Source organism: Episyrphus balteatus, chromosome 2 (assembly GCF_945859705.1).
Source record: "Episyrphus balteatus chromosome 2, idEpiBalt1.1, whole genome shotgun sequence".
Taxonomy (NCBI): Eukaryota; Metazoa; Arthropoda; class Insecta; order Diptera; family Syrphidae; genus Episyrphus; species Episyrphus balteatus.
The window spans coordinates 35,749,900-35,770,771 of NC_079135.1; the positions used below are offsets into that span (position 1 = coordinate 35,749,900).

Sequence of the window (20,872 nt, forward strand, 5' to 3'; positions counted from 1 at the left end):
TAAAAGTTTTTATATTGGTTGTATGTTCAGATGCTATAGTTTCTACATCCACTAAATTAATTGCGACCGACAGTTATGATCTCGAAAGGGACAACCAACTCTCCAACTTTAATGCTTCACACTAAGGCTCTACATGTGGAGTTCTCTCTATCACTCTAGTTTATGTTTAACAGCATTTCTATGGTAACTTCTATGATTTAAATTAATTTTTTAATTTAATTTTTAAAAATGCATTAATACCGCTTTTTAGCAAGTATATGTTTCTATCAAACAAAAGAGCTGAGCAGCAAACTTTATTTTAATTTTAAATTCATTTTAAGTTATTCGTAACAGAGAATAAAAGAACTAAAATTTCAACTTTTCTTTATTTTAGCGATATCCTGTGTGAAAATTATTGACACACAAAAAAATACAAGTAAAAATAGGTATCTAGTTTTACTAAAGTTACAAACTACCAGAGAAGTCAAATAAGTAAAAAAAAAAACTTTCAATAAAACGATACCCCAATGAAAATTGGTTTACCACAGGCACCAATTACACCGGCACACAAAAAAAAAAAAGTGTCATGAACCAGAAACCAGACCTATCTTTCTATATGTTTTTGGGACCGCTGAATCCGTTTGGCCCTGTCACCCTCTAGTTTTGAGTAATATGCAAAAATACAAAGAAAGGTAGTTTTTGGGGCTTTTTTACACTTTTCTCAAAACTGGAGGGTGACCGGGCAAAACGGACTTGAAATTCGGATTCAGCGGTCCCAAAAACATATTATTATTATTATTATTATTAATCTTTATTTTTTCAAAGAAAAGATACAAACTTATAATTAAATAAAAGATATACAAGCATGGCTTATAAGCCGTCTGCCGGTTATTTCAAAGTTATTTCAATTTGAGAGAGAATTATTATTTTTATAAAGCAAATTTAAAAAAAAAGAAGTACAAATTAATTAATATTTATAATTAGATAAAAATAAATGAAAATAAAGACATGCCAGAATGATATGCTACAATTCATGAATTTTAAAATTCAAATTAAAGAAAAAATACAAAATGGTTGTTAAACAATATTTCAATATTTTTTTTTTTTTTTTTTTTTTTTTAATAAATCCGGGCTTTTAGTTTAGCTAAAACAAAAATATAATTTAATAATGACATTAAAACTTTAAATACATTTTTTGTTGAAAAGTGTTATTATAATGGAATAAATCCGGGCTTTTAGTTTAGCTAAAACAAAATTAATGGTAACTACATATTTATCACAGATTGTGAACTTAATTCTTTGAAATATCAAGATTAAAAATTGATGTTTAATGTTAAATATTTATACAAAATACAACCTTAAATATAAAAAAAAAGAATATAAGACTTGCAACATCCTGTGTAAATCGGGCTTTTAGTTTAGCTAAAACAAAATTATATTAGATTGGTTAGGTTAACGTATGTATTTCTATATGAAAACGCTTCTGAAGAAAACCGGATAAGCAATTTCCAACAACACTCTCCATTAAGAACCGCAAGGCAATCTTCTAATGAAAGGAAACTCTTATTAAAATAAACACGTCGTATTTCCTGTAAAATAGGACACGATGCTATTAGATGAAAAACGGTTTCGGCTTCATTTAGATTACATAATGTGCAATTGGGGTAAATATCATTTCTGTGAGGTCTGTAGTTTAGTTCTAGCATTTCCGTGCGCAGCTTGAATATCAAACTCATCTCGTTAACAGTGAACTCGTTTCGAAAGTAATTTGATGAACCTAAACAAAGATTAAGTTTACTGTATATTGACCTTGATACCGACACCCTCGCTCGATCGAGAAATGACTGAAACATTTGATCATCTACCGCAGAAATACAGTCGTAAAGGGAAGTTCTCCACGAATCTAAGCCGTCCAGATCCAAAGCCAATGTTAAATTGTGTTCCGAAGCCAACTCATACCAATCTTTGAAGGGGGAATACCTACAGTGTAACGCCACTTGAAGAATCCTTTTCTGCAAATTATTGTTTGATCTTTGCATGACTTTGATCATATAGTCTGCATTTGCTTTAAGATTCCTTATGAAAATTGGAGGTAGCCCAGATTCAATGTGAATGGCATAATTCGGTGTATTCGGTGGGAGTCTAAAGATACGTTTGAAAAAATATCTCTGAATCGTTTCCATCTCTTCTGTTTCTTTGTACCCGTAAACTTCATTACCGTAACAAAAACAGCTCTTAATGGTTGCATCGAACACTTTAAATTTTGAGGCCGGATCAATACTTTTGTTTTTGAAAAAGTTTGACCACATGCAGTTGATAGCTGTTTTAGCTGCGGACAATTTGTCTTTTATGTGAACTCGAAAATTCAAATTGTGTGAAATGGTGAAGCCTAAATATTTGAAATCTTGAACTACTTCTATGATAGAACCATTGAGATTCCAAGTGCGATCGTTCCCTACACCACGGTTCTGGGGACGAAAAATCATAATTTTAGACTTCGAAGTATTGATCTTTAAGTCCCACAGATCACAATATTGTTTCAACTTATTAATTTGAAGTTGCAGTGTCACAGGGTTATCCGTCAAAATCACGAGATCATCCGCATAAAGCAGCACTTTAATAAAAAGATCACCAAAAACAACGCCACCAGGTAAATGATCCTCAACATCGTTAATAAACAGAGAAAAAATTAACGGACTCAAAATACAAAAAACATATAGAAAGATAGGTCTGGTTTCTGGTTCATACAACTTTTTTTTTTGTGTGCTAGCAATGTCGCGACATGTCGCTGTCATACCCGGCACACAAAAAAAAAAAGTTTCATGTACCAGGAAGCAGACCTATCTTTCTATATGTTTTTGGGACCGCTGAATCCGATTTTCAAGTCCGTTTTGCCCGGTCATCCTTCAGTTTTGAGAAAAATGCAAAAAACTCCAAAAAAGTCATAAAAATTCAAACAAAATGCACTCACAGCTCAAAACTGGAGGGTGATGGGGCCAAACGGACTTCAAATTCGGATTCAGCGTGCCCAAAAACATATAGAAAGATAGGTCTGGTTTCTGGTTCATGACACTTTTTTTTTTTTGTGTGCCGGTGTTATCTAAGTAGTCTTTTTTTTTTCTTTTTGAAAAAAAAAGAAAATGCGTGATAAATCTCAAAATCAATAGTTAAAATGGAACCCTTACGAACAATATTAAAAATAATGTCTTTGCCATAGGAATTGCGAATATAATAAGTCTATACATTTTTTTTTTTTTAATGTTAAAAGGTGTTTTTTCAGGTCTAGGGAAAAACTAGTTTTATCACAAAAAAGCGTATAATAATAATAGTACCCTTCTCAAATCCAGCAATTATGTTTCAATTTGTTACCTAAAATATTTTTATTAGTCGAGTCAAATTAGACATAAAATTTGTAAAATCTCGGAATCCAGGGAAAGTCGATGCATCTGAAAAACGAGTATAGGGCTGCATTATAAAAGGGTCAAATAAGAAAGTTAAAAAAAAAATTTCACCGCTCTCGATTACAACAGTTTTTATGGACCGTTTACTGTCATTCCGTATGCAAGCGTCAATCGGAATTGCTGTCTCATTTTAGATTTTGATCAAACTTTGTAGGGATGTTCTCTAGGACTGTAAGGCAGCAAATCCATGATGATTTAATTTTAAGTTGCGTGGTTTCCCCGCTACCCGCATTCGAACTTTTTCAGAAGGTCATTTTTATGTTATTATAGCTTTGCGTCTAGTAAAGATATCTTTTTGTTTGAAACGCCATTTTAAAGCTTAAGAATAGTAATTTTTGAAAAAACATTAAAAAATTACGTAATAATTATCCCTGAATTAAAAATTATTTTTGAAAAACTGGTAATTTTGCTGATTTTTCATGGTTTTTGACTGGCTCCAGAACCTTGGCTATTATATGTAGGAAGCTTATACTTACCAAATTTTAAATATACATATTTTTCAACAAAATAAATCTAAAATGAACTCGATGGCTGTACTCCTTATGTAAAAATTTTAAGTTCAAAGTATTGAGTATTTTAAAAAAGCTAATTTTTATACTGTCATTTTCTACGATTTGACTAAACGAAGAAATGTGAAACTTACAGTGTGTTAAGCTAAGAGTACGAACTAAATATACTATTAATTTCATGCTTCTATCTTATGTCAAACATAGTGCAATCATAGCCTTAAGTAGGGGTTTTTTTTGGCTTTTTAGCATTTTTGCGAATTTTCAAACAAGCGGTACACTAAGAAGATATGAAAATAACACAATTTTATTTAGAGGAATTAAAGTTAAAAGTTTCAACTTAACACACTGTTAGTTTCATGTTTCTATCTTTAGTCAAATCGTAAAAAATCATAGTATAAAAAAATATTTTTTCAAAAAACTCAAAACTTTGAACTTAAAATTTTTACATAAGGAGTACAGCCATCGAGTTCATTTTAGATTTATTTTGTTGAAAAATATCTATATTTAATATTTGGTAAGTATAAGCTTCCTACATATAATAGCCAAGGTTCTGGAGCCAGTCAAAAACCATGAAAAATCAGCAAAATTACCAGTTTTTCAAAAATAATTTTTAATTCAGGGATAATTATTACGTAAATTTTTAATGTTTTTTCAAAAATTACTATTCTTAAGCTTTAAAATGGCGTTTCAAACAAAAAGATATCTTTACTAGACGCAAAGCTATAATAACATAAAAATGACCTTCTGAAAAAGTTCGAATGCGGGTAGCGGGGAAACCACGCAACTTAAAATTAAATCATCATGGATTTGCTGCCTTACAGTCCTAGAGAACATCCCTACAAAGTTTGATCAAAATCTAAAATGAGACAACAATTCCGATTGACGCTTGCATACGGAATGACAGTAAACGGTCCATAAAAACTGTTGTAATCGAGAGCGGTGAAATTTTTTTTTTTAACTTTCTTATTTGACCCTTTTATAATGCAGCCCTATACTCGTTTTTCAGATGCATCGACTTTCCCTGGATTCCGAGGTATAAAGCTAATTTGACTCCACTATATAGACTGCATAGATTCTTGGTTCGTGTAATAAAAGAAAACAAATTCATAGCAACATATTTTTCATAGTTTTTTATCTTAATTTTGAATTTCATTATTTCTTAAGAAAATATAACTTTTAAGACCCTTCAGATTCTTATTTCTTATAACAAACGAAAATTTTTCACCAAGTTCAAAAATAAACAAAACTTACATTAATGTCAGCTGTTATGAAATCTTTCTCAAACATAACTCAACCATTAAAAAAAAAAACTCTGGCCAATAATATTTTAGAGGACTTTATGGATCCCTTGTAAATGCTTCATCTAAGATCCTCATCCCGCATTGTATATAGTGTATAATGTTTTTCACATGGGTTTCGGTTATATTTAAGCTGCTGTAGTGAAAAAGCAAGCACACTTGCATTAAACCGACAATAACGTTTTTTAGTAATCATATGGACTTTAATGGCATTCGACTCGGTTTAAAAAATAAAACTTAAACATGTGTACTATCATTATATTCCGCAAACAATTTTTTCATTGTTCGGTTGACCTTCACTGCCCTGCCTTCGTTTCAAGTAAAAATACGTTTTTATACAGCTCTTTAATAGACTCTTACGATCCTTCATTCCAATTACAAAAAAAAATGTTTGCCAAGTTTCATGGTAAGTAAGTCTTTTCTTATTTAATAAACTAATACCTACTATTTTATACTATTTTACTGAAACTAATACCAGAGCTTTATCATTCTAAGTTTCTTTTGCCTAAGAACAAGTCGTATGACCAAGTCGCGAGCATTCTATTTAATAAATATTGACCAAAGGCTCAATAAAAACAGAAACCACATTTTCTTAGTATCGGAAGAAATATGAAAGTATAAAAACATCAAATTTGTTTAAAATTAAGAAGCCCATGTATATGCATAGGAATACATTACATACGTTCAAAACAAAACATAAAAATTAAAAAAATTATTTGTAAGGCAAAAAAAACGTAAGCTTTTATTGCAAATTAGAAAGAAATAACATCTTCAGTTTCTAATGGTTCGTGAATGCTACGCATCCCTATAAATTTAAATGATTAATATACACAACTTAAAACCATAATTAAAGCATACAGGTATTCAAATTATATTTTTATATTGAAATATTCTAATACACACTTATCTTTAATTCATAGTGTTCCACAAAAAACCGCATTTTATTATCACACTTTGAACTAATTAAAATGGGAATAGATACTACAGCGTATTCTTGTTTTTTTTTTCTCTTTGATAGAACATGCGGTTTTAAAAATGGTTTTTGAATGCAAATCCAATCCGGATAAGATATGTGATCACTTAAGAATCTAAATCTTTTGTCGGGATCTATTTTGAACAAATGCAGGTTTATGTTTTAACATCTTAATGAATTAAATAAAATACCTATGTATAAACACTAAACACATTAATCAAATCAAGTGGTAAAACTAATTAATTTTTCGGGAGCTGAATTTAATTAAATTTGAAGTACTTAATTAAATCTATCCAGACCACAGCATAATGGGGAGGGGATAAGTAGAATAAAATAATTGGTATATTAGCAAGCATACTAGGACTAATTAAGAGATAAAGTTCATTTTAGTTTGAATCAAACATTAAGAAGGATTAAGGATCATTAATGGATCAAAGTGAATTATTTGTAGGTAATTACATTAAGCATTTTGAAGGTAAGTAATTTCTACCACACGACTTCAACATCCAAAAAGTCTTTTTTACAATGCTGACCTTTAAAATCGTTATCGTATTTAAATTTTTGTCTAATCGAAAAACGGATTTCCTCTAATTTTCTGCAAAGAATGTCTATTTTTCTCGTACCTATTCGCACCTTTCAATGCGTTCATCACGCAACCGTTATGACTTATGACTCATATGGCCCAATATGTCTTGTCTATTAAAAACCTATGTACATTCTGTTGTAAGTTTCATTTTAGCATAAAAGAGATCTTAACGAAGCATGAAAACCATTTTCCAATATTCTGTAACTTTTTTTGCACAATATAACTCCATGAATACTCGTATAGGTACGATGCATAATAGATCGAATATTTAGAAATGGTACCAACTTCTGTTGGTGTTAATCACAAATAATAAAACCTATAAAGCCATTGCTTTGAGTAAAATTCCTTTTATATGGGGACATAAAATTAATAGTTGGATAGGTATTTCAGCAACAACAACAACATAAAATTGCTAAATAGAATCGTGACTGAAGATAATCGTTATTACAACTTCTTGGATGTTACTTTTCACACTTAGATGGTTACCTTCAAACGGTACTAATTAGGCGAATCGCAAGCAAAAAAATTAAAAGGGAAAGATAAGAATAAGCGAAGAATTATTCTTGGCAGACGCGCTGCCACAGAACCTTGCAATGGAAGTTCATCTAACCTCGGAAGAGAGCAAAGTACTTCGAGAAGTAACATTGTTGTGGAACGTAGTTCATTTTGTTTTGATTTCTATCACAACATCTTACTTTAAACAAAAATATAAAAAACAAAACAAAAAACAAAGAAGAACTTATAACTAACGGAGTGGGTTTGAAAATATTTTTTTATATAAATTCTTTTACAGTTACGCAAGGCATATATGCATATATTTATTCAAGAAACAGAAAGTCTATGGTTGGTTTTCAATGCCAACAGAAGGTTAAAATCAACGGTGCATTACTGGCTACCAAGTGCTGTTTTAACGCAGAGGTGAATAATTTTTAAGTGTGGACAATGTATGGCTTCGTGCGTTATTAATACGCACTTCCGTCTTTACCTTGCTATTATGTTTTTTTAAGCTGACAAACGAATTATTACCTTCAGTAATTTTGCGTGTCTGGTATCTGTGTTGAGAATCTTCCTAGGTCAGGGAGTGATAACCACCAAACAAAAGAAGATAAAGGTTGCTTAAGAACTCACAAAAGCAAAAATATAAAGGAGCAACCATTAATAAATCATTACGTTTAAATGTCCTGCTAATTCATTACACCTATAAGAGTCGAAAACAATTTAAAGCATTGTAGCATGAACAATTAACATCCTAGGTTTTCGGACTCAAGATCATGGCCTATTGCAATACAAGCAATTTTTCACAAAAATTGTAAGATAATTAACAAATTCTGTTGCACCAATTCTTAAATACATACAAAAAGTTACAAATTTGTTTAGAACTACAATTACAATTACAATTACAATTACAATTACAATTACAATTACAATTACAATTACAATTACAATTACAATTACAATTACAATTACAATTACAATTACAATTACAATTACAATTACAATTACAATTACAATTACAATTACAATTACAATTACAATTACAATTACAATTACAATTACAATTACAATTACAATTACAATTACAATTACAATTACAATTACAATTACAATTACAATTACAATTACAATTACAATTACAATTACAATTACAATTACAATTACAATTACAATTACAATTACAATTACAATTACAATTACAATTACAATTGCAATTACAATTACAATTACAATTACAATTACAATTACAATTACAATTACAATTACAATTACAATTACAATTACAATTACAATTACAATTACAATTACAATTACAATTACAATTACAATTACAATTACAATTACAATTACAATTACAATTACAATTACAATTACAATTACAATTACAATTACAATTACAATTACAATTACAATTACAATTACAATTACAATTACAATTACAATTACAATTACAATTACAATTACAATTACAATTACAATTACAATTACAATTACAATTACAATTACAATTACAATTACAATTACAATTACAATTACAATTACAATTACAATTACAATTACAATTACAATTACAATTACAATTACAATTACAATTACAATTACAATTACAATTACAATTACAATTACAATTACAATTACAATTACAATTACAATTACAATTACAATTACAATTACAATTACAATTACAATTACAATTACTATTACAATTACAATTACAATTACAATTACAATTACAATTACAATTACAATTACAATTACAATTACAATTACAATTACAATTACAATTACAATTACAATTACAATTACAATTTCAATTACAATTAGAATTACAATTACAATTACAAAAATATTTATATGGAAGTCCAAATTACATTTTCAAATAAGATCGAATTGTATTTCATTCTTCCGGGATCTCCTTATCCTTATTGCTCACTCCATATTATAAACAAAAACATCAAGACAAATTCTTGTAACCATTTCCTGTCTTCGGGGTCATTCAGTTATACCATATCACCTATTATTCAGTAAAATCAAATGGTTAGGAGTAAGAGACTGATCGTCCTCGGAGTATTTATGAAAGGAAAAGTTACAAACGACAAGAGCAAAATCATTTTGACGAACATAATTTACATAGAAAAACACGAAAAACCAAGATTTAAAAAATTGTTAGACCATCAAATAAAATCTAATGTTAACTATAAAACTTTATTTCGAATTGAAAGACTTTTTCAAAGACCATGAATTGTTTTCCACACTTTGTTCTCACAAACCATTGCACTTAATATAAGTCCTGATGTTTTGCGGTTCGCTTCACATTTTTTCGAACCGTCTGCATCGTCGCGTCGACATAGCACCATCTTCTTCGTTATAAAGAAGTTTTAAACAACCTCTTACACGTGTTAATGCAAAGTTTATAAAGAAAAACAAAAAAATAACACTATTTTCGCAACAAAAACAAAAACCCTAGTGGGTCACAAATGAGTGATTTTCTTAATTTTTTTCTTAATCGTCGACTTAGAAAACCTTATAGTGGCAAGTTGTGAGTTTGGTTCTTTGATTTCTATATCTCAACCGCAACGGATAACGTACGTCGTCGTTTAAGAAACTTTGTGCGCGGTTTATATTCATTGTATTTTTTTTATTTAAAATGTAAAACGAAACATTTACTTGTGATTAAAGGATACAAAATAATGTGACGCAAAAATGTACACAATTAATCTTAGACTTAAAGGTTCAAATATGAAACGTGAATGTGAGTTTCAATATTACCTTAGAATAACCTGCTCCTTAAAAAAAAAAAACAATTTTTACCAATACCTGTTGATGAATAGTGAATGGTGAAACAAGTGTGCAAATAGTGTGTCTACCAACCGTCTTTCTGTCTTCTCTGTCATCTCGAAAAAAGAAGGTCCTTAGTTCACTGACGACGTATAAGCCATTTTAACATTGAGTTGTTCTATTTTAAAAGCATTCTTTCCATATTCATATTCTCTGAGTTTCTCGAATATTAGCAGTGTTTTATTAGTAACTCAGTACTTAGCTCAGTAAAAATTTGCATAGGAAACAACAACAAATGATTACTAAGGATAAACAAAAGTTTTTTTTTTCTAAACTTATACGTTTTTGATCCTTTAACAAAAAGGATTATTAATAATAAATAAAGGTAATCGTTTGTTGTTGTTTAACCCTCTACTGCATGAATTAATATTAGTGGACGAAAAAATTAAAAATGCTTTACATGGGTTCTTTGGGTTGTTTCAAAACGGTTTACATTTAAAAAATTTGTTTAAATTAATTTGTTTAAAAAATTTGTTTATAAGCCAAATTTGGCTTCGTATGCATTAAGGGGTAAGAAATTTTACTAATTTTATTTATTCAGATTATGTAAAGAATAAAATTAAAAAAATCAAAAGATAAATGTTCATCATTTAAAAACAAAATAAAGTAAAATAAATACATTGCATTACAAAAGGTTAAGAATTTATTCAAATTTTGCTCATTTTAAGAACATGAACCGAAAACAGCAATTTGTTTTTTCCGTTATATATATTTTTTTCTGGTTCACATTCTTTCCACTGTCAAAGTAAGTCTTGCTCCAACATTTTCACCCACTCCCAGATCTTAAAAAAACTAAAAAGTAATAAAATGATTGAAAAATATTATAGGTAAGCCTCCCTCCCTCTAAATTTTTTGTGGTTACGCCCCTGGAAATGGGGTTAACGTAAAAAAAATGTCTCTAAAAGTGAAGGGGCTCCATTTCTGAAGCTTCCAAGCAAAAAAAAATGAAAAGGAACAAAATTTCCCAACAAAAAAATTTAACAAATTGTGTAGATTTAAAACCCCTTAATGCATACGAAGCCAAATATGGCTTTCGTACTTTTTGCCCTCCCAAGACCAGGCCAATAATTATTTTTCAATAAAAATTGGTTCATAGCGTACATAATAAGACAATCGATCAAAAATAAATTTTTAATTCCACTTTTCTTTCCAAACAAACGCAGTAATTAACACTTAAAGTATGAATATATTCTACACTTTCGATTTCAATGCACACGACTGATCGACTCACCTGTGATCATAAAATACACCTTTATTTTGTGTCGGACACACGAAAAAACTATCCTTATGGGTTCTCAGAAACACAAAGAAGAGGATTGTATTGAATCTTTATAAATTTTTTGTGACAGAGAAGAGAAAAGTGCATACAAATAGACAAAACCATATTTGGCTTCGTATGCAGTAGAGGGTTAGGATAAAATGATTACTCAGTAAAATACTGAGTACCAATAAAACACGGCTATTTATTTTCTCGTTTAGTAGCTAGTTTCAAACAAAAACTATAACTGGGCTATGGAAAAAAAATAAAATCTGAAAAATTCATATAAAACTATTGCCAAGATATGAACTCAAAATACGTGGAAGTGAATTAGAGAAAATTAAAATAAAATCCATATGAGCAAAAAAAAATACTGCAAATTTTTTTCAAATATTGAACTTTAACTTTGCGTTTATCCAAAACGTATTGGTTTTAAATTTATAAGACCTACGGAAGAATAAAAACAAGACCTTAAATCTTATAACTAACCTACTTTTTGCAAAATTACAAAAGTTAAAAAAAAAAACAATTTTTTCTTACTAGAATTCAATCAAAAAGAGTGTTAAAATTATTTTAGAAACATAAATTCTACTATATGTATATACGGTGACCATCCGTCCCAGTTTACCCGGGACTGTCCCGTATTTCTATAGCTTGTCCCGTGTTTTTATTTAAGAAACCCGGGACGTGTAAGTGTCCCGTGTTTTGCAATTTGTCCCGTGATTGTCCCGTATTTCTACATTCTCTGATTTTTGTATTCTAAATTTTAAATAATTAGTACGGAAGACAAGAGAACAGTGGTTGAAGAATAAAAAATGTTTCTAATTTTTCGAATAAAACCATTAGTGTTTTTACATTTTTTCGTCAATTATTTAGTTTTAGCTTGTGTTTGTCAGGTTGAAAAGCTACAAAATTTTTGTTTGAATAATGAAAGAGGAAAGAATCCGCTTAGTTTAAAAAGTTTAAAGGACATATTAAATGTTGAATTAAATATTACAAAATTTTACAATCATTTAAAATAAAATTAAAATGTTAAAAAACAACTCTCACTATTTTGATTGAAAAAAAAATATTTTTTTAGAAGTTATTAACAGTACCCATTATAAAACTGTTTTCTTGATTTCTGACTTCCTCTTAAACGACTTAAATGATTTTAACGAAAATGTTCCCATGAAATAGTTTAAGAAATCTTGATATCAAAATTAGGAAAAATTATGAAAACTCATTTTGTTATTTATTTATTTACTTAATTATTAATTTTTTTTAAATCAATGTTTTCAAAACAATCCAACGACTTTTGTATCTGTCCCGGGTTTTGTCCCTAGAAATATGGTCACCGTAACTATATAACACATTTTTTTAGTCAGAAAAATTATTTTAAAAAAAATCAAACAATTCACTTTGGTTAGGTAGGTCACTGTGGCGTATGCGTATCATTTTTTCTATTCAAAATTTAACAGCTATAGTTTTTTTTTTTTTATTTCTTCGCTGACCAATTTCTGGTCTTTTCAATTAAAAGTCAATAATCCACGAGAAGGGGTAAACGCTATTTTTCAAAATTTAGTTTTTTAATGCTTTGAGATTTTTTGAAAGAAATAAAAAACAGCCAACAAAAGTCTATTATAGAGAAATTTCTGATAACAGATATAAATTACAATGTTAATATCATGGGTTTTTGTTTAATTTTTTTATGAATTTATTAACTAAAGAAATAAAGCAAAGTGTAAAATTGATTTGTTTGATTCAAAATAAATTCACTTGTTCTCATAGTTCCTTTTACAGAGATGAACTAATGTCAGTCATAAAAATTCACAGATTGACATTTGGAATATAGATATGTATATCTCTAAAAGGGTTTAAAAACAATTTTAAAACTTTCAAATAGGTGTACATGTGTAATACATAAAATAGGTTATGTAGATTGTTGTTATTTTTTTCTGGACCACTGTGGTGTATGAGTATGGTTTTTTTTTTTTAATTAAAAAATGTAACAAATAGTTTGTCAAAATTTTTTTTTACTGACCAACTAATTTCGGAATCGATACGTTTCAATTTTTTCTTGATTGTCGACGGTAATCATGATCTCGGATTGGACCACAACCCTCCCATTTTATCGCTGTTCGCCTCCATCGATACCTCATTACGTAGAAGTTTATTAAAAGAACATATTACTTTGGTAGCTAATGAAGTGTATTAAATGTTTATTGATTTTATTGTAGAAAAGTGATTGCATCAAAGATTTTCCTATAATGTAGCAATTTTTGTGCACAAATTTTTGGTTTTGTAATTAAACGCGACGACAAAAACACAATGACAGCAAACAGAAATCTGCAATTAAACATTATTCCACTTACAAATAGATGTGCATCAGTCTTGTCAATATAGCTTATAGATACAAAAGATATTAAAGAAATTGACAGAATTTGCTTGCACATATGGTTAAACAACATAAATCATTAATTAATTTTATTCAAAAAACTATCACCATCGAATGACAATCGACGACATTCCATAGAATAATAAATTAAAGTTAAGATTAGATGTTGTACACCTATACCTTCAGAAGAATATTATGAACAACTTTTACTGATTGGCATAAACATAACAACACGACCTCTCTGCTTTACGGAAATAATTAACATTTTGTTGGTTGATTTATGTATCATTTTGTCGGATGGTTAAGTTTAATATGGTTTGTTCAAAGGAAGCTGAATTATGCTACGAACATGTATAAACGGATCTATTTGAAATTTTAGTCACATTTTCTTACTACCGGACGTAGTTTTAGTAAAAAATGCATTATCTCTTGAATATGTTAACCTCTTTAAACTTATATTCAGAGTTGCTATTCATCATAGGTTTCCATACATCTTTATTATTTATTTTAGATCTTGTTAAATTATAATAAAAATAAAAAATAATAATAATTAAAAAAAAAAAAAAAACTATTTTTCATTTTTCATATTTTTTGTATTTTGTATATTTTTTTAGATATGAAGGTGCAAAGGAAATACTATGTTAATATTAATCTAAATCAGTGGACCTTATACGTACTCCTTTTTATAGCTGTAAGTATGTTATGCATTCCGTTATACCAAAAATGTATTTGAAATAAGACTTTTTAAAAGGTTATATCCAAAAAAGGTTATGTGAATGACTTTTTTTCATAACTTAAGTTGCTCAAATATTTAATGAACATCATAATACAATTTTCAGATGAGATTATTTTCTTCTCTTAAATTTTTTTAGGGCTGGATTTTGGAGTAGCCGGGTTTTTTTCAGATATTAAACTGTTTTTATTTGAATTATTTTGAAGTAATAGTCTCGTGATAAAATATTTGCACTGCAGCGAAAAACATAATTCATAAGTTTTGTTCCTAGAGGGTGTCATAACTCATAATCAATTTAATTTTCCGGCAAATAGTCTATAAACAGAGTATGCGCAAGACGCTTTCAACGTTCCATCACTTGTCAAATTGCGACAGGCAATTTAGAAGCTATGATGCAAAAGATGAACAAATGAACATACTTAAACTTTCTGACGTTGCACAGTGCGGTATTATGACTTAAAACGTGGTCATAAATCAAATTTTTCAATTTTGCCATATTGTCCCATAACAGATAGATAACCGAATACTTTTTACTGAAATCTATCTATAAATTAGTCCACTCAGTTCGCGACACCATCAGTTGCAACTTGCACTATTTGGGTAAACACGATTTTTTCTGCGATTTTTATAAGAAAAGTGAATTTTCTAAGTATTTTGTTTTTTTACTTAAAGTGATTTTAGTGAAACATTTTGATAAGGATATTGACAATCAAGGTAATAATTGTATTCTAAAAAAGGGGTACGAAGGGGTTGAAGTACACACTTAAAAACTTGCACTTTTTTCTTTGTTTTTTTTTTTACATTACTGCATTAACATGATTAAACTGATAGATATGTAGAACATATCTACATACCCCCCCCCCCCCCCCGGAAATAAGAGCCCTTTGAAAAAAATAACTCCTCAAAAACGACCCTTACTAATAGATTCAGAATCAGTGCAGTAGTTTTGAAGTTATGAGGCTTTGAAAACGTTTATTGTGGGGAGAACGATTTAAAGTTTTGAACTCTGGAATAAAACATTCGTAAGCGAAGTATTAAAATACTCATAACTTGGAACAATATTCTTGAGATATAATGCATTCAGTTAAAAATTAAAAAAAAAAAAAATGCAGATAAAAAATTTTAATGCAAATAAAAAAAAATAGGGTTTTAGGAATTTTGTTATTTATTAGAATGAATTCTTTAGTATTTGGCTTAAAACTACCAGGTCATTAAATAATGATTAAAAAAAAGTCCATGATATTGCTAAATCTTATACAGAATCAATTAATTAACGAAAAAAAAAATGTTTCTAAATTTCATCTTTAAAACTTAATTTCTCAAAAACTTCTTAATGAAACAACTTGAGTTAAAAAAAAACAAAATAAAGAATAAACTACTAGCTTTAAAAAAAGTTATAGCACAGGACTGTACGTGCAATTTTTGATTTTTAACAATTTTCTTCACCGCTAATCGGGAGGTAAGCACTTAAGTGGGTTTTACTGTACCAAGAAAATGAAAAATTTTCCTTCTATATAACTTTTTAGTCATTTGGTACCTATTGGATGTGAAAAATGTGCCCAAATATTTTTAATATTTTTGGCCAGTTTTTATACCAAAATACCGCATTGTGCGCTCCGGCAAAAAAATATTTAAAAAAATCCTTTCAAATTCAAATAAAAACCTATTTAATGATTTTACTATATCCTTGGGCACGGATTCAAAAACTTTCGAAGTACTTAATTGACCAACGACTTAATCTTTGGAACTTTCTCATTTCGATATGGTAGCTTATAAACTACAGCTAAATTTCAATCTGTTCACATTTAAGTCGTTGTCGATTGGACGTCCAGAAGCGTTCGGAAGCATTCAGAAAGCTTCTGAAACCGTTTTACTGGCATGAAATTGACAGCTAGAACGCTTCTCAGAAGAGAAATTCTTTTCTCGGTTTAAAATCAGAAGCACTTAATACTTAATACAGACTCTAAAATGTCAACAAAAAAAATACTCAATCATTTTTTTTTTGTTTCCATTCAAAAATGTATTGTTTTCTGAAATTAAAATTAATTAGAAAATTAAAACGAGTACCTTAATTCAATGGAATGATTTTTTACCATTTTCTTCTTCATCGTCGTCTTCAGATTTATAATTTTTATAATTTTTGCGTTTGGAAGAAATAAAATAAAATCAATATTTGACATTTTAAATATCACAAACACACAAAAACAGAATTGAGTGGAAGCGACTTGACATGGTCCATTCGATTCGAATCGAAAACAAAAATTATAAAGAATCCTCATCTAAGAACGTTTACAAAATACAGGACTCCATAACTGTCATTGTTCTATATTTCCTCCTAAGCTCAAAAATCCATGCTCATGGTTGATACCTATTTTTACATCGACCAAATATGTGGTTATTTTTCCACCTTCAAAAAATTCGAAATCGTTGATTTTATTACCGGATGTAGGTATGTTGTATAAACAAAACACAAGTACATCTTAACAATAGATCACAGATATCCCAAAGAATCTCTGTTCTTGAGATGATTTCTATTCCAATTTCATTTTTGCAAGCATGTCTAACTTTACGAGTATACTGACTTAACAAATCGAAACTGTTCAATAATTTTATTCAGAACTATCGCAAATCTTAACTCGCAATCTTTTTTTGCTTTTATTTTTTTGTTGTTGTGTTTATTTGCAGTTAGTTTCACAATGCCTAGGAGAACCCATCATGGAGTCTACGACTGAGTTTTCTGTAATAAGCAAGACATCAAGCGTAACGATACGAAGTAACAAAACAAACAACTTGCCATTGCTGCCTCCTCTGCGAAATAGTTCGCCAACAATTACACCAAAGCTTGCTAAAAGAGCTGGACTTTTATCAGAATCAAAACATAAAGTGAGTATAGTTATATCTTTGATATAATTGTGGCATCCGTTAAACTACAAGAAGCTAGTTAGGTGCATAACAGGTGCTTACATTTTTTGCTTCTTAAGACTTTATCATCTATAAATTCTTGAGAAATCGACGAACTTTATGAATGAAATTTAAAATATTTGTCGTAACACCTACGCAATTTTAAGACCATATATGCAAAGTGATGAATTTGGACATGAATTAGTTAGTTCAGAGCATTTAATCTTACTTTATTTCTTCAGGAAGATCATATATCTGATTCAACGGGATATGTTCCAATAACTTCATACCGTCCTTCAAGAACTCACTTATCTCCTCGGGAGCATTATGCTGCTAATTCGATTGGTCATAAAAATGTTTATCATACGGCAGTGTATGATAGTGAAAACTGGAAGCCCGATAACTGGGAATTGGATTATACTAAAAAGCATTTGAGATTTAATAGTACTCGAGTACAACGTAAGAATTATTTTGGAATCAATATAAATACAATTTTTTATCTTCATATCTTCAATCCTTTTCAGATATCGAAGCCGAATGTCAAGATGATTACATGAAGATACGTATAGGATTTAATGGCTCTTTTAATGGGCTTGTTTACTCAGCAGGTAACAATATTCGAAAAATTATTTTCAAATGATAAAATTTTATTGACAGGATATGCATATGATCCCGATTGTATGTACATCAATGGTACCGGAAGTGACTACTTTGAATTTTATATTCAGTTGAATAGATGTGGAACACTTGGGAAAAACGCTCTTAATGATGAAAAAAGAAAGAATCCCACGGTAAGGTTAATTCCAAGTTCTAGAAGTTTAAAGAGAAAAATGTCAGCAATTGGCTTTTCATTATTGAAGCTTTGAGGCAAATTTATGCATAGTACGAAGGACTAACTCAATGCAAGAAGTCATTTAAGCTTTAAATACATACGTTTTTGAGGTTTTTTATCACTTCTATTGTTTTCGTTCACAAAACTTCTCTTAACTTAATTTGATAGTTTTCTTAATTTTTTCTTATTTTTTTCTAGAATTTCATGTGGAATACAGTCAGTGTACAATATAATCCTTTGATCGAGGAAGAATTTGATGAACACTTTAAAGTAACATGTGAATATGGCTATGATTTTTGGAAAACAGTAACCTTTCCATTTCTGGATGTTGAGTATGAACTAAAAAAAAAACACCCTTCAAGATTTATAATAATTACTTTAACAATTTTAGGGTAGCAACCGGAAACCCTGTTGTTTTTACACTGAGTCCACCTGAATGTTTTATGGAAATTCAAAATGGTTATGGAATAGGTGGGTCACGTGTAACTGGACCTGTACGTGTTGGTGATCCATTAACTCTTATCATTTATATGCGTAGCAAATACGGTGAGACAATAGTTTTAAAATAGATTTAAAGCATAGCATCACTTTTAAGATCTTTAAAACTAAATTTTTATCATTTGTATTTACTTTCTAGAGGGATTTGATATTGTTGTAAATGATTGTTATGCACATAATGGAGCTAATAAACGAATTCAACTTATTGATGAATATGGCTGCCCAGTTAATGAGAAACTTATTTCAAGATTCAGAGGATCTTGGTCAGATGGTGGAATTTATGAGACACAAGTATATGCTTATATGAAAACTTTTCGATTTACGGGTTCACCAGCTCTTTACATTGAATGCGATGTGCGAATGTGTCATGGAAGGTGTCCAGTAAGTATTGATTTTGTATATAAAAGAAAAAAGCCTTATTCAATCTCTATTTTTTATTTCTCAATTGAATATATCATTTTACTGGCCATTGTTTGCAGTTTTGAATGAAAGTTATCAGAAAGTCGAATGAGAAATAAATTTTTCTACTCAATCTTCTAACGTCATTTTCTTGAAAAAAAAGTTTTAACTGACGACTAAATACTAAAATCACTTAACCCTTCTTGACCATTCACTGACTTCCAAAACTATACAGTTTTCAATCGAAATTGTAAAGATTTCACTTCCTCGTTTAGATCCATTGATCCATGTGACAAATAAATCGTAAGTGCCCTATACACGAAACACGATTCAAACGTTGTACTGATATTGCAGCAACCATACAAAAGGATTGTTTGGTGAAGTTGTTAGCTTCGGACATCGGTACCTATTTGTCCCGATTTTATTTAAGCTAGCTAAAATATTCGAACTAAAATTTATATTTAATTTTTTATTTAACTTCTCATTGACTGTAGTACCTACCTACTGGCGAAATAGCCAGATACATTCTTCCCCTGAAGCATTTTCCTCGTAATACCCTCCCATCCAAGAATGCCTATCGAAATATGTACCCTTGACCCTTACCTTGGACGTACAGTCAAGTATAAAGATTCTTTCCTTACTCGAACTTCACGAATGTTGAATTACTCTCTATTTTTCCTTCTCATTAAGCCATGTGAAATGCATTTAGATCGTTATCATTTTCATTTCTGTTTCTTAAAAGCTTGTACTATGGTTAAACTTACCACATAAAGGATAGTATAGCTGTAAAGCCGCTTGTATGCTTTAATAAATAAAAAAAAAAACCTTTCTGAGCCATAACAATTTCTCATATAATTTCATAACAAAATTTTTAGCTTTCGCCCATCAAAATAGGAAATCCTAATTTGTCTTTATTTTATTTTTTTCAGAGTCAACCATGTCATTGGAGAAATTTAAAAGCAATTTCCAAACGTGATGTTTTAAAATCAACACCTAAGCCCGAAACAAACGCATCACTTTCGGAAAATATCAACTTATTTCAATCTCTGCGGGTGTTACAAGAAGAAGAAGAAACTCACGAAACCACCAATCCAATAAGATTATATTCAAATAGAAATATTCCAGAAATTTGTGTTACAACATCAATGTTTTCAACTGCTGCCGCTGCTATATCGCTATTGATTTGTATTTTATCAGCACTTGTAATGGCAACTTGTTTGAAAATTAAAAATCTATCTACACAAACACAAGGTTATGAATCCTATGTTACACATAAAGGACAAATTTCATAGAAATAAATATAAAATAAAATTAGGAAAATTAAATTTATAACAATTAGTTCCGCCATTTATTTTTTGAAAAAGGAAATTTGTTAAATAAATGAACTAACGCACTTGTTACCAAAAATTAATCGAGATTTCATGAAAATATGCAGAAGTCCTACTTTGTTTCAGCAACCCTACTCATTTTCTCGCGAAGCTACATGTACAATACTCGTATAACCAATTGAAATTACAATAACTTTTAACTACCTAACGCAGACTTCTTATGAAAATCTTATTTAACGCAAAACAGTATTACTATTAAAGAACAAGGTTAACTTTTATTAAAATATTTTCACTTTACATTAAGTAATTTATTAACTGTGTCAATGTATTTTCCATTTTTTGTTTATGTGTAAGAACATAAATTATTTTGTTTTTATTTTCTGTTTATATCTTGAACTTTAAAGTCT

General features: G+C 29.4%; 2 protein-coding genes across 2 annotated transcripts in view; one reads left to right on the forward strand and one right to left on the reverse strand.

The window, feature by feature from the left end:
- LOC129911254 (tumor susceptibility gene 101 protein) overlaps positions 1 to 20,872 on the reverse strand; it is a 326,606-nt gene that overhangs the window by 298,288 nt on the left and 7,446 nt on the right. The window lies entirely within an intron of this gene.
- On the forward strand, positions 14,396 to 20,726 carry LOC129911249 (uncharacterized). The gene is made up of 9 exons (XM_055988978.1): positions 14,396 to 14,465; positions 17,193 to 17,390; positions 17,651 to 17,867; positions 17,933 to 18,016; positions 18,066 to 18,199; positions 18,439 to 18,572; positions 18,632 to 18,786; positions 18,878 to 19,119; positions 20,067 to 20,726. The coding sequence occupies exons 2-9, from the start codon at positions 17,223 to 17,225 to the stop codon at positions 20,427 to 20,429; spliced, it is 1,497 nt and encodes a 498-aa protein (XP_055844953.1). The 5' UTR covers positions 14,396 to 14,465; positions 17,193 to 17,222; the 3' UTR covers positions 20,430 to 20,726.

Bases quoted from the DNA above. Each gene is read 5' to 3' on its own strand.
- LOC129911249 (XM_055988978.1), top strand. From the start codon at position 17,223: ATGGAGTCTACGACTGAGTTTTCTGTAATAAGCAAGACATCAAGCGTA. The intron at 18,787-18,877 runs GTGAGACAATAG...TTTACTTTCTAG, and splicing joins TTATATGCGTAGCAAATACG to AGGGATTTGATATTGTTGTA. The intron at 19,120-20,066 runs GTAAGTATTGAT...TATTTTTTTCAG, and splicing joins TGTGTCATGGAAGGTGTCCA to AGTCAACCATGTCATTGGAG.